This window comes from Calidris pugnax, unplaced genomic scaffold (assembly GCF_001431845.1).
Source record: "Calidris pugnax isolate Ruff unplaced genomic scaffold, ASM143184v1 scaffold516, whole genome shotgun sequence".
Lineage (NCBI taxonomy): Eukaryota > Metazoa > Chordata > Aves > Charadriiformes > Scolopacidae > Calidris > Calidris pugnax.
In genome coordinates, this window is record NW_015091408.1 from 92968 (window position 1) to 105205 (window position 12238).

Sequence of the window (12238 nt, forward strand, 5' to 3'; positions counted from 1 at the left end):
TGATGCCAAATTATGAAGCAAAAAAAATGGAGTTTCCTGGCACTAAATCTGTCGGTTTTGTGTCAGGATTTAAGGGAAAACCAGGAAAAAAAACAACAAAAAAGATATAAAAAAACCAAAGCAAAACCACAAACGATCCCAAAACTCCCAAAAATGAAAGGTTTCAGACAACGGAGAGTATCAAAACGGGGAAAGAACACACTAAAGTCTCATTTCTCTCTCCTTGCTCCCAAGGGTCCTTCCGGCCGGGACGAGGGCTCGCGTTTTCAGCTGGTGGGCTACCAAAATGGTGTCCTGAGGGGCCACCAAGAGTCTGTGGGGGGTTTTTTTTTGGGGGGGGGAAGGGGGGGGATGAGTCAGTCGTTGGTCTCGGGGTCTGTCTGAGCCATGTAGGCGTCCAGCTCGGCGTCCAGGTGTCCCTTGGTCTTGGACATGTAGGCGTCCAACTGGTTGTCCAACTGCTCCTTGGTCAAGGCGGGACGTGTGGATCCTCTGCCCCGACCTCGGCCTCTGCCGCGGCCACCGAAGCCACCACGGCCCCGGCCCGTCATGCCACGACCTACGGGGACGTAAAGATGGGGGTCACACACGTTCCACCAGACCCCCGAGGTCACCACTCCCACCCTATCAAAGCTACTTCTCAGGAACGTCCTGTAGGACCATCGCGGAAGGATGGTCCTACAGGATTGGACCATGGGGTGCTGGGATGGCAGGATGGTGGAGGTTGGAAGGGACCCCTGGAGATCACCCAAGTCCCACCCCCTGGCCCAAGCAGGGTCACCCAGAGCAGGTCCCACAGGAACGTGGCCACGTGGGGTTGGGATGTCTCCAGAGATGGCATAGACTGGTGGAGGTTGGAAGGGACCTCTGGAGATCACCCAGTCCCACCCCCTGGCCCAAGCAGGGTCACCCAGAGCAGGTCCCACAGGAACGTGGCCACGTGGGGTTGGGATGTCTCCAGAGATGGCATAGACTGGTGGAGGTTGGAAGGGACCTCTGGAGATCACCCAGTCCCACCCCCTGGCCCAAGCAGGGTCACCCAGAGCAGGTCCCACAGGAACGTGGCCACGTGGGGTTGGGATGTCTCCAGAGATGGCATAGACTGGTGGAGGTTGGAAGGGACCTCTGGAGATCACCCAATCCCACCCCTGGCCAAGCAGGGTCACCCAGAGCAGGTCCCACAGGAACGTGGCCACGTGGGGTTTGAATGTCTCCAGAGATGGCATAGACTGGTGGAGGTTGGAAGGGACCTCTGGAGACCACCTTGTCCCAACCCTCTGGCCCAAGCAGGTCCACCCAGAGCAGGTCCCACAGGATCAAATCCAGGTGGGTGTTGAACATCTCCAGAGAAGGAGACCCCACCACCTCTCTGGGCAGCCTCTGCCAGGGCTCTGCCACCCTCAAAGTCAAGAAGTTCCTCCTCATGTTGAAATGGAACTTGCCCTGTTCCAGTTTGTGCCCGTTCCCTCTTGTCCTGTCCCTGGGCACCACTGGAAAAAGCCTGGCCCCATCCTCCTGACCCCCACCCTGGAAGGATTTCCAGGCCTTGATCAGATCCCCCCTCAGCCTTCTCTTCTCCAGACTCCAAAGCCCCAGGTCCCTCAGCCTTTCCTCCCAAGAGAGATGCTCCAGTCCCTCATCATCCTCGCAGCCTCCACTGTCCCCTCTCCAGCAGTTCCCTGTCCTTCTGGAACTGGGGAGCCCACAACTGGTCCCAGTGCTCCAGCTGGGGCCTCCCCAGGGCAGAGCAGAGGGGCAGGATGACCTCCCTTGAGGTTCTCCACGCTCTTCTTGATGCCCCCCAGGATGCCATTGGCCTCCTTGGCCACCAGGGCCCATTGCTGGCTCCTGGGCATCCTGTTGTCCCCCAGGACTCCCAGGTCTTTCTCCTCAGAGCTGCTCCCCAGCAGGTCACCCCCAACCTGTACTGGTTTGAGGGGTTCTTCCTCCCCAGGGGCAGCACCCAACACTTGTCCTGGTTGAACTTCATCAGGTTCCTCTCCCCACAACTCTCCAGGTCTCTCTGAGTAAACGAAGAGACTCTTGGTTTCCTCAGTCTCTGTATCATTTCCTTTGGAGGCGTGAGGAGACACCATCATCTTCCTCAACATGTTGGAAGATCATTCCCTCCCTCAACTATTACTCCAAGTGACACCAGCCAGGAAGGGACAACTTGGCTGAGAGTCCTCAGATCCCCTCTAGTGATGGTGTTGAAGATCTTGGCGAGGGAAAATATTTGGGGAATAAAAGCCCTAACTGAGAGCTACAATTTAAGAAATCGAGGGGTTTTGGGGCCGTGTGTGGTCACACAACACAAGCCTTAAGCAGGAAAAAGGATTAAATGACACCTGTGGGTGTCTATTTTTGTCAGTTGGGTTGATGGTTGGACAAGATGATCTTGAAGGTCCCTTCCAACCTAGAAGATTCTGTGATTCTGAGAATTAAAGGTTATTTCTAGTTATTTGGCAGCAGAGAGTGGCTCCCGACGCCCGCGCGCACCAACCTCGGCCACCGAGTCCCCCGCGGCCCATGGCACCTCTGCCCAGGCCACCTCTTCCAGGGCCACCACGGCCCCTGATGCCACCTCTTCTCAGCCCCATCCTGGGGGACATCCCTCGCCCTCCACGAAGCAGGCTCTGACCTGTGAAAAAGGTGAGTAAAAAAAAAAATATATTTAAAAAATCAAATTCTCAGTTTTCAGCCCAAGCCAGAGTCCCGTTGTCCAAAAAAATAATGTTTTTACTGGTATAAAACCAATCTCCAGTTGAAGCACTGACCTCGGAGTGGGACTCCTCCTCTCAGCAGAGCTCTTGCTCCCCGGCCACCGCGCATGGCTCCTCGTGGCAAGCCCCTCTGCCCCATGGCTAGTCCTCTTCCCCCCATGGCTCCTCGAGCGAGGGGGCCAGCCGGCCGGCCCAGTCGTGCCTGGATGTTACTCTTCCCCAGGCGTTGCTTTAAGCTCTTCTGGAACAAATGATTTTGAAGAAAAAAACCCAAAAAAACAAACCAAAACAACAAAAAAAACAAACAAGAAGTCATGCAGCAATCTGGGACTCGGAGGGCCGACGGCACAGCAACCGCCTGGCCCTACGAGGGGGAGTGTTTGGGGGGTTATTTTAAATATAAAATTAGGGGTTTATTTGAAATATAAAATTGGGGGTTTAAATATAAAATAGGGGGTCACCAGCTCCTCTGCAATATATAATCAAGAGAATCAAATCTGGGAGGGATGGTTTGGGAAGGTCAAAGAGAGATTAAAAAAAGACCTTTCCTGGAAGCAAACGTTTGTCACCAGCTCTCTGCAATATATAATCAAATCTGCTCTGGGAGGGATGGTTTGGGAAGGTCAAAAGAGAGATTAAAAAGACCTTTCCTGGAAGCAAACGTTTGTGCGGAGAGAAGAAAGTTTGCCCATTGGGAAGGAAATATTTCTCCCCGTTTTTAGCAGCGCTGCTCGGTCCAAATCAGGCACTCGGTCCCCGAGGGTGACACTAACCCCTCCTGCTGGAAGGTGACAGTCCAAGGGACAGGGAAAGCAACGAGCCCTGCTGTGGCACAAGCCCATCTGTGGAGCCACACGCCGTGGCTACCACCCCCGGTGGCCCCCTGGCCCAGCCTCCGCACGCGCCAAGGCAACAGCTTGGAAAAAACATCAACTTTTGCATCTAGACCCCAAAAACTTTAGTGGTGAAATCACTAACACCCACTGGTGCCAGTTTAGTCCCCAAAAAACCCACACGGGGCCATGAAGCAGCACCAGGAACCTTCACACTTGTCACAAGAGCAAGAGTTCTCAGCAAGGGACAGGAGGAGCCATAAAGGCTGCGTTTTACCACAGATTCCATAAGTTGAAGTTATCGCTTCTCTATTTGACCCAAACCTGTGAAAAGCTGACTGGCTTCCTCTAAAATCAGTCTTTTTTGTAGCTGTAGTAAGATTTTAATGATTCAAGAGTTTAGGAAGTCATTCATTTTGCCAACAGCTGCAGCAGCCTAAAATGTCATCCTTTATTTCGCCCAGCGAATGAGAAACACGTGGATGTTCCGTATCTAATTATTCATTTATGCCACTTATAATATCTAATAACTTACATATCTAACACGTGGATGTTCCGTATCTAATTATTCATTTATGCCACTTATAATATCTAATAACTTACATATCTAACACGTGGATGTTCCGTATCTAATTATTCATTTATGCCACTTACAATTAAGATTTTAACACAAACTGCTGGCCTTTGCACCGAAACAGCCTCAAAGTGCTCAACCTTGCTCTGCTCCAGCCACCAAATAAACTCAGGTCTGGAACTACCATCAATAAAAACGGTTTTAAGTTAAAAAAACCCCCAGTAGGTTAATGTAAACACTCGTGCAGTGGGATGTGGAGGATACAGAACACACCACTAGAAATTTGGCACAAGCAGAACTCCCTGGGAACTTAAAGAAGTCCTTTCTGAAGCATGGATGACCCATCACGGGGGTCCAACACCACCAGAAGGAGCTAAAAAAGCTCCTGGTGAAAAAAATCCAACCACAAACAGCAACTTCCACTCCTGGAAGAGCAACCCAATATAAGCCAGGGTCCCAAATTTCCCTGTGCCACCCTTCCGTGGCCCTCCCTCGCAGCATTCAACTCCAGGAGACCACGAGGACACCCCTATGCCCTTAAAAACCATGAAAAAATCAAATCAGGTTTAGGAGCCAAGCCAAAAAAACCCTTTTCAATTCAGCAGAATTCAAGCTTTCGATCCAGTTTCACTTACCACTTGTGAAATTCTTTTCAAATTCTTTTTTTTTAAAAAAAACCAAACAAAATAATTCAGACAACCATTTCCAGAGCTTTTTGTTTACAAGCTCTCCAAGACCCACTGGCACCAGGGGCTGTTTTTTTACAGCAGACGTCTCGAGAGGTCTGGAAAAGTGGCCAAATTCCCTCTTTTAGCAAAGAGTGAGCCCTCAACCTCGGCGTGGTTCAAGTATTCCAGCTATTTGGCCAAGCAGCTCAGCTCAAAAATTTCCAGGGCTTTTTTTCCTCGTGGAGGAGAACGTAGAGAATTTGATTTAACTACTTCTGGAGCCGAGTCAGGCGGTGCTGGTTTGAACTCACCCCACAGCTCTACCCCACGGGTTTTAATTTGTGCCCTATGCATCCATTTTAAGCCAATTTGTGCCCTATGCATCCATTTTAAGCCAATTTGTGCCCTATGCATCCATTTTAAGCCAATTTGTGCCCTATGCATCCATTTTAAGCCAATTTCACCACCCTTCCCACTTAAAAATACACTTTAAAACTTGCAAAAAAGACCTTAAGTCTGTCAACGAGGAGAATTTAGAGAAATATGTCTCTTCCGGACGTTATTGAGGTTTCTGTCATAGTGAGATTTTGCCCCCTGCCCCTTCCCTAAGTCCAGAGTTAGGGAGGAACACACTGAAAAGGTGGAGGAATCAAGATCTAGAGCATCTGCTCAGGTCTTCTGCTCTACCAGTTTGAGGAAGACACTGAAATCTCTAACACTCATCACCGAAACGTGGAACCATAAAAGATTAGATTGCGAGATGAAGCACTCGGCAGATCCAGAAACCCAGAATGAGAACATTTCTCTGAAAAAATAGAGAGGAGACGTGAACAGGCAGCACAAAACCACCCCCAACTCATAGTAACAACAACCAGGTAAGTCACAAAACGTCACTCATCTGAAATAAAAGATGGGATTTTCTCCAAGTCCCTTCTAGGTTTCTCATTTTTAACTTCCAGGAGGATTTTTCAAAACCCACCGTGCCCTGAATTATTGTCAGTGCCAATAATTGATGGGCTGCCCCCCCAAAAAAAAAGCTGCTTTTTCTCACCTGTTTAAGCTTCAAAGCAGCCTGGACAGAAGGTCTATTCTCCATCTGCTGGGCCAGTCTTCTGTTTCTGGCACTGGCCAGCTGCTGCTGCTGCTGCATGGTAGCCCGAATATTCACTGGCATCGGCTGTTTGTTCTTCAGCATGTTAGTAAAGCTTCAAGGTCGAATAAAATGGGTGTTTAAATAAAGCTTTTATTACATACATTTATTGGCATTTCATGGTTCTCAAGATCGGATCTCCAGATCCCATGAACCTTTTATGTAAAAGAGTGGTACTCGGGTCACGTCATACGGGATTTAGGTGTTCCTTGTTTTCCACAAGTGTGCAAGAACTGGAAACTCAGAAATGACGTTGGGTGTTAATTCAGAAGTGATCAAAAGCTTTAGGTTACTGATTTTTTTAGAAAATGGCAGAAAGGAATGAGAACAAGCAGTAAGCAGAGATGACCGTGACAGATGAGAGAAGACATGACAGAAACAGAAAAGCAAACTGAAATCCTACTGCAAAATCCCAATTAACCCTCTAAGAGGTAAGAAAACTTATTTAATTAGTTTTAAAACCTCAATGCCAGATGGCAGCTCTACAAAAGCCCCCAGAACAGACCAGCATGCCTCTGGTGGCACTGGTGCCCTAAGAAATACCACCACCCAACTGTGCTCATTTATAAAAATAGTTATAAAAAAAACTTTGGCCGTTTCTTTGGTGCACAAAGAATCTTCTGGCTTTAAGAGCAATACATGCAGCGTGAGGTAACCTCCTTAGCTCCTCCTCAGCAGCATCCCATGGGCTTTCTGCTGTGTCCCAGGAGCTACGCGAGACTGGAAAACACTTTGGGACTGGAAAACACTTTGGGATGAGGAATATGGGCTGACTAAAAGGGAAGAGGCCAGTGAGGCTCCCCTGCCCTGCTCCCCTTCTGCAGGGTGAGCCCAAGCACCCCTTCAGGCTATGTGCCATTGCAGACCTCCCCAGAGCAGGAGCTGCAGGCAAAGAGCTCCCTTTCTCCCCAATTCCATGACAATACATCTCATCACAGACCTTGCCCCACAGCAGGAACTGCAGGCAAACAGCTCCCTTTCTCCCCAATTCCATGACAATAACATCGTTAGAAGAGTGATTAGTAAGAAAGCAGAACATTAACTGCATTGCTGTTAAGTCATTGCTGTAGAAACACAGAATGGCATGGCAAAAAAAAAAAGAAAAAAGAAAACAAACCCAGCAAAATACTCAACAGAAGAAATCAAGAAATCAAAGAGAGAGAGGAGATGGAGATGAAGCAAAGCATTTGCCTCTTACAAGGCCCAAAACTGTTGTTTAAAGGGCCTTTGGGCTTTGTTTGAGGGCCTGCTGCCTGCCTCTTACAGACCAGACCACGCGGGCGTGAGTCTGCCTCGGACGAAGCAGCAAACCCGCCGCAGCCTGGGTAACATGCTACCGCGCCGCAGCGGCGACCGGGCTAAAATGTAAAAAAACCATGTGGAAGACAAAAAAAAAAAAAAAAAAAAAGGGAGGGTGTGAGGTTTCTCTCGGTTTGGTTAAGACCACATCCCACCAGGATTTTTTTTACGTGTCGGATAGTTTAAGCTTAACGGCTGCAGATGAATCGCTCCGCAACGCTCGCCCTTTTAACCGTGCGTACCACATTTTTTGTTGGAGTTTAAGACAGAGGTGCAAAGCCATCTGCTTGTTTTAAGTGAGGTTTTAAAAGAGGGCAGAAACCACGTTGGGTTTTTGTTTTTTTTTTTTTTTTTTGGACACCGGACACAGTGATATTTAAGTAAAAAATAAAAAAAAAAATAAAAAAAAATAATTTCTTATGAGCTGAAGCTGCTGTTGGCTTCCTCACCGCTCGTTCAGAGACATCTTGGTGGTGCTCTTTAGCACAACCTTCGGTGCTGACTGTGCAGCCATCTTCAGATCGAGAGAATCTGCAAAACAGGAGAAGCAGAAGAAGCAGATTTAACAAACAGCACGGAGACGCGGCGCCAACTCGACTCAACATTCAATAAAACCCCCGCATTCCGGCTCCTTGGGTGGAGAACACCAAGAAGGGGGCAATTTAATTTAATTTCTAGGCCACTGCTGTGATACAGCAGGTTTAATAAATCAGCAAGCTATGCTAACCCACCCTGACTGAGAAATCACTCTTTAAAAAGGGAAAATTTTATCGATAGCAGGAGGAACGCTGCAAAAATAGTCCATCAGTCAAGATGTCACCCAAATATCTTGTTTAGTGCAGCACCTAGTGACACTGCCACACTCCCTCAGCTTTACTATCAGCTAGATGGAAACCCCTATTTGCTTTAAACAGACACAAACTATAGACCTGGCAATGAAATCTCAACGTTACCCTACGGAAGTCCCATATAAGTTAAAAATATTAAGGTTCCCGCCTCCTACTATGATTGCCACCACCTGGACAGAGGTAAACTGCAATCAGTTGGGATTTTTAATACCTAATACTCTGGTAGGCGGCTCACCCACAGCCCCAATGCGGTTCTTCGACACAAAAACCCGCCACACGCCTGAGGGAAGGGATTTAAACTCAGCTGTTCCTGATCCTGGGAGCACAGCTCGACGCCGAGTGCTTTGGGGGTGATGAATACTACTGAAATGCGGTAAGCTCGAGTATACAGATCGCTTTAGCTTTTCTTTAAAATAAAATTAGCACCAAACGTAATGCTTAGGTGACTGCCGAGAAGCACTCCTCCTCAAAACTCCTCCTCAAAAATGCTTTCTTTGCACTGTTTTACAGCCCACCGGCTAGAAATTGAGCCAACAGGCAGCCGTAATCCCTTTTTTAACTAAAAACGCTTTCAAAGTGCACTTTTTTTTTGGTTTTTCCTAAATAACCACAGCTGGGGAAGCCCCATTCCCATCTGCCCGCCGAGAATGGGGAGGAAGCCGAGGCCTGGCCTGGGCCCTCGGTCCAACCCCTACCCTACGAGACCTGAGGGGATAAAAGAGCCCGGCCCTGGGTGCACAAAGCCGAGAAATGGGCAAAACCCTCACTTTTCCCCTCAGAGGACAAAGCTCAGCCCCCCATCCCACCCTCAGCCGCCTGAGGGGAGCCCCGCGGCCTCCCTCCCGGAGCCTCCCTCAGCACGCACCCGCCCGCCCCATACCGGTCAGGGCCAACCTCTCTCACCGAAGCAGACGGTCGCCAGGTCTCCGGTGGGGCTGACTAACGGCTGGCGCGGGGTGTGGGGCTGGCACCGGCGCCCTCCGCCCGCTCCCGCCGCACTCGAAGCGCCCGCGACAAAATGGCGGCGGCGCCCGCAAACCCCCTCCCTCCTCTTCCTCCTCCCGAGCCGCCCAAAATGGCGGCGGCTAAGCGCAGGCGCACAGCCCCGTCCGTCACCACCGCCCCGCCTCCTATTGGGCGGAGCAGCCCCGACGTCAGGGACGCCCCCTCGGCTATTGGTGCCCCGGGGTGGGGTGGGCGGGACTAGGCTGTGGTGCGGAAGCGGGGGGGGGATGCCTTGGGCTCCTTCAGGCGGGCGCCGCCGCGGCCTGGCCGGGTTCCAACGGGGCCCGTTCCCGGTTCTCCCCCGGTTCCTCCCCGCTGAGGAGCTCGGGCGCCCGCTTGCTCATTAAGGCGGGTGCGGAGGCCTGGTTAGAGGTGTTGAAGGCTTGAGGAGGGCCTCAGGGGGCTTCTAGTTCCCCTTGCGGCCTGGTTGGGCCTGCGGCCTAGTTGTCCCCGCTGTATCCCCCGATGTCTCCCGGGGCAGCCCCGGTGTGGGGCGGGATGGGGGAGATCCCGGAGCCCTTTAGGAAGCACCGAAGCCGGCCCCAGCCCCGGCAGACGATGGCGCTGGTGGCCCTGCGCCGGGCCTGAGCGCGGGGGCTGCTGGCGGGCGGCCCGCTGGGGTGAGGAGATAAGAACCGGTTCCTCCAGCCCCACACGGGGCGCGGTGCCCGTGCCTCTGGCGGGACGGGGCGACGAGTCCCGGCCTGTGGCCTGTCTCCCCCTCCTCCGGACCCTCCTGCCCCCACGTTGCACCTCCGTGTCCCGCACCCCAACACCCCCCGGTGCATTTCGGGGTCACCCGCCCTGGCTCTGCTGAGCCCCGGGGCCACGGTGGGGCTGGTGCCAGGTCCCGATGGAGGAGCAGGGTGGAGACGGGGATGTCTCCAGGCACTTCGGGTGACCCGAAGTGGCTTTTCCCTGTGACCCCATGGCTCAGGAGAGAGGGAAGGCTCTTTGGTATCCCCGGGAGGACACCAGTATCCCTGGGGGGACACCAGGGAGGGACACCCAGCCCTAAAAAGGAAGGAGCTGACAACACGCCTCTGGCTGGGTCAGTGCCTTTATTGTGGAGCTGGATCCCAGTGGGATCCCCGGGGTGTGCTGGGGAGCTGAGGGGGAGCTGGGGGGGTGATGGCGGGGGGCTCTGCGTTTTTGGGGACGCTGCGGCCGGCTGCTGCGTGGTGGTGGTGGTGGTGGGGGGCCTGGGTCAGGCGTTCTCCCAGAAGAAGGTGTTGCAGGCCACGGTGAGGGTGGCCACCAGGACCACGTACTCCTGGAAGTCCACCTCCCCGTCGCCGTTCTCATCCAGGTCCTGCATGATCTTCTCCACGGCGCCCGTGTCCTTCTGGGTCTGTGTGTCAGGAGAAGATGGGGGGGTGACAGGGTGAGCCCTGGGGGGCTCGGCAGCCCGCTGGGACAGAGGGAAAGTTTGGGGGGGGACCCCCGGCCCCTCATGGTTCCTACCTCCAGGAAGCAGCCCAGCTCGCTCTGCAGCAGCTCCTTCAGCTCCTTCTTGCTCAGCTTGTACTTGTCCCCTTCTTTGCCCGAGTAATGGTGGAAGACGTTGATGAGTGTCTCCATGGCCCCTTCCAGCTGCGACGCCATGACTCCGGCTGCAGGGGGGGGGGACACAACGACCCGCCATGTTACGGAGCAGGGGACAGCCACAAGGTCCCCCCCTCCTCTGTATCCTAGCCCCCAAAGCGCAGCCACACCCTGCCATGTCCCCTCTTGGGGAGCCGTGGCCTTCACAACGAATGCTTGGCGTTGGGCAGAGACCCCCACGGGGCACCCCAGGGCTGGGAGGTGGTGAACAATGACCCGCCATGTTACGGAGCAGGGGACAGCCACAAGGTCCCCCCCTCCTCCTTGTCCTACCCCCCAAATCGCAGCCACCCCCTGCCCTGTCCCCTCTTGGGGAGCCGTGGCCTTCACGCCGAATGCTTGGCGTTGGGCAGAGACCCCCGTGGGGTACCCCAGGGCTGGATGAGGGGGCTCCTGGGGAAGGGGGGGCACCTGGGGAGGGGGACCCCGGCCCCCTGTCCCTTTGCAGGGCACCCGTGTCTCCCTTTTGTCACCTGGGCTCACCTGAGGTCCCCTCCGCGCCGCCCGCCCGCTGCTCCGAGAGTGTGGGGCTGGGACGAGCGGGGACGTTAAATAACCTCCAAGCCCCCTCCCTCCGGGAGGATCCGATACCGGGGCTGGACAGCCCGGCTGGCACCGCCGGGACACCCCCGCGCCGCCTTCCCGGGGGGCCGGGATGTGGGGAACCCAGACCCACAGCACCCCGCTCACCCCACACCATCCTCGGGGGTGACGTGGGGGGAGCGTTTCCAGCCCCACCAGTGCTTATGGGGCAGGGGAGGGGTGGGCAGCGACGCCGAGAGTCGCTTTTGGGGGGCTCTGCGTCCCCATTCTAAACCCCGAATGTCCCTTCTTGCCAGCCCCACGACGCCGTGGGGCAGGGGGATGTGTGGGGCCGGGCAGCGGGGCTATGCCCTGGCTGGCTCTACTTGCCCAACCCCGGGTGGGATTTGGCGAGGGGTCCCGGTTGGGTTTGTAAGCGTGGTCCAAGTGTCACCGACGGACGAGCAGCGGGGCTACCCCCTAGCTGGCTCTACTTGCCCAACCCCGGGTGGGATTTGGCGAGGGGTCCCGGTTGGGTTTGTAACCGTGGTCCCCGTGTCACCGACGGGTGCCCGGGGTCTGACCCCACGGCGTCACCCGCCGGCATCCCCCATCTGTCAGCGCCCGCGGTGCCGCGGTGCCGGATCCGGCCCCGACCCTCCTCCCCGGGGGCCGATAAGCGACGAGTATCCGGTGTCCTGGGCCTCGAAACGGGAGCCAGCCAGGGCCTGGGCCCGGGGGGGGGAAACGCCACGGGGGGCTATCGGGTGACTCAACCCAGGCCCCCCCGGGGGCCACCCCGCTCCCCGCAGACAGAAAAGCCTCTTGTCCCGTTAAAAAAAAACACAAAGCCCCACAATCCCAACCCGGAGGTTGCTCCAGCAACGCCCGGGCCAAGAAACCAAATTCCCCGAGCTGGCATGGCCTACGCTGATAATCCAGGCCCCGCCACAGCTCCCGTTACAGCCCCACGTCCCCCCCCCTGAAACGGGGCGGTGTGGGGCCGAACCC

General features: G+C 54.3%; 3 protein-coding genes across 8 annotated transcripts in view; 1 reads left to right on the forward strand and 2 right to left on the reverse strand.

Annotated features, from left to right (window-relative positions):
• Positions 1 to 332: 332 nt before the first annotated feature.
• CHTOP (chromatin target of PRMT1) lies at positions 333 to 9155 on the reverse strand. Of its 5 annotated transcripts, none has more exons than XM_014961471.1 (6): positions 8999 to 9155; positions 7697 to 7778; positions 5850 to 6003; positions 2778 to 2964; positions 2504 to 2641; positions 333 to 559 (listed from the first exon to the last, which is right to left on the reverse strand). In XM_014961471.1, the coding sequence occupies exons 2-6, from the start codon at positions 7759 to 7761 to the stop codon at positions 357 to 359; spliced, it is 747 nt and encodes a 248-aa protein (XP_014816957.1). In that variant the 5' UTR covers positions 7762 to 7778; positions 8999 to 9155; the 3' UTR covers positions 333 to 356. The 5 variants fall into 5 exon arrangements, with proteins under 5 accessions (XP_014816957.1, XP_014816960.1, XP_014816959.1 ...); XM_014961474.1 differs by having other exon boundaries at positions 2778 to 2961; positions 8999 to 9154; XM_014961473.1 differs by having other exon boundaries at positions 8976 to 9148.
• Positions 8324 to 12238, forward strand: part of S100A13 (S100 calcium binding protein A13) — a 16505-nt gene continuing 12590 nt past the window's right edge. The window contains exon 1 of the mRNA XM_014961478.1: positions 8324 to 8468. Within this exon, the coding sequence (XP_014816964.1) occupies positions 8449 to 8468 (20 nt within the window). The 5' untranslated portion in view covers positions 8324 to 8448. The remainder of the gene's footprint in view (positions 8469 to 12238) is intronic.
• The window catches only part of S100A1 (S100 calcium binding protein A1), a 3749-nt gene continuing 1238 nt past the window's right edge, over positions 9728 to 12238 (reverse strand). The window contains exons 1-3 of one of the 2 annotated variants that reach the window (XM_014961476.1): positions 11189 to 11393; positions 10565 to 10713; positions 9728 to 10451 (exon numbers count right to left, since the gene is read on the reverse strand). In XM_014961476.1, the coding sequence (XP_014816962.1) occupies positions 10308 to 10451; positions 10565 to 10705 (285 nt within the window). In that variant the 5' untranslated portion in view covers positions 10706 to 10713; positions 11189 to 11393 and the 3' untranslated portion in view covers positions 9728 to 10307. Of the gene's footprint in view, positions 10452 to 10564; positions 10714 to 11188; positions 11394 to 12238 lie in introns of those variants that run through there. The other variant, XM_014961477.1, reaches the window with a different exon arrangement.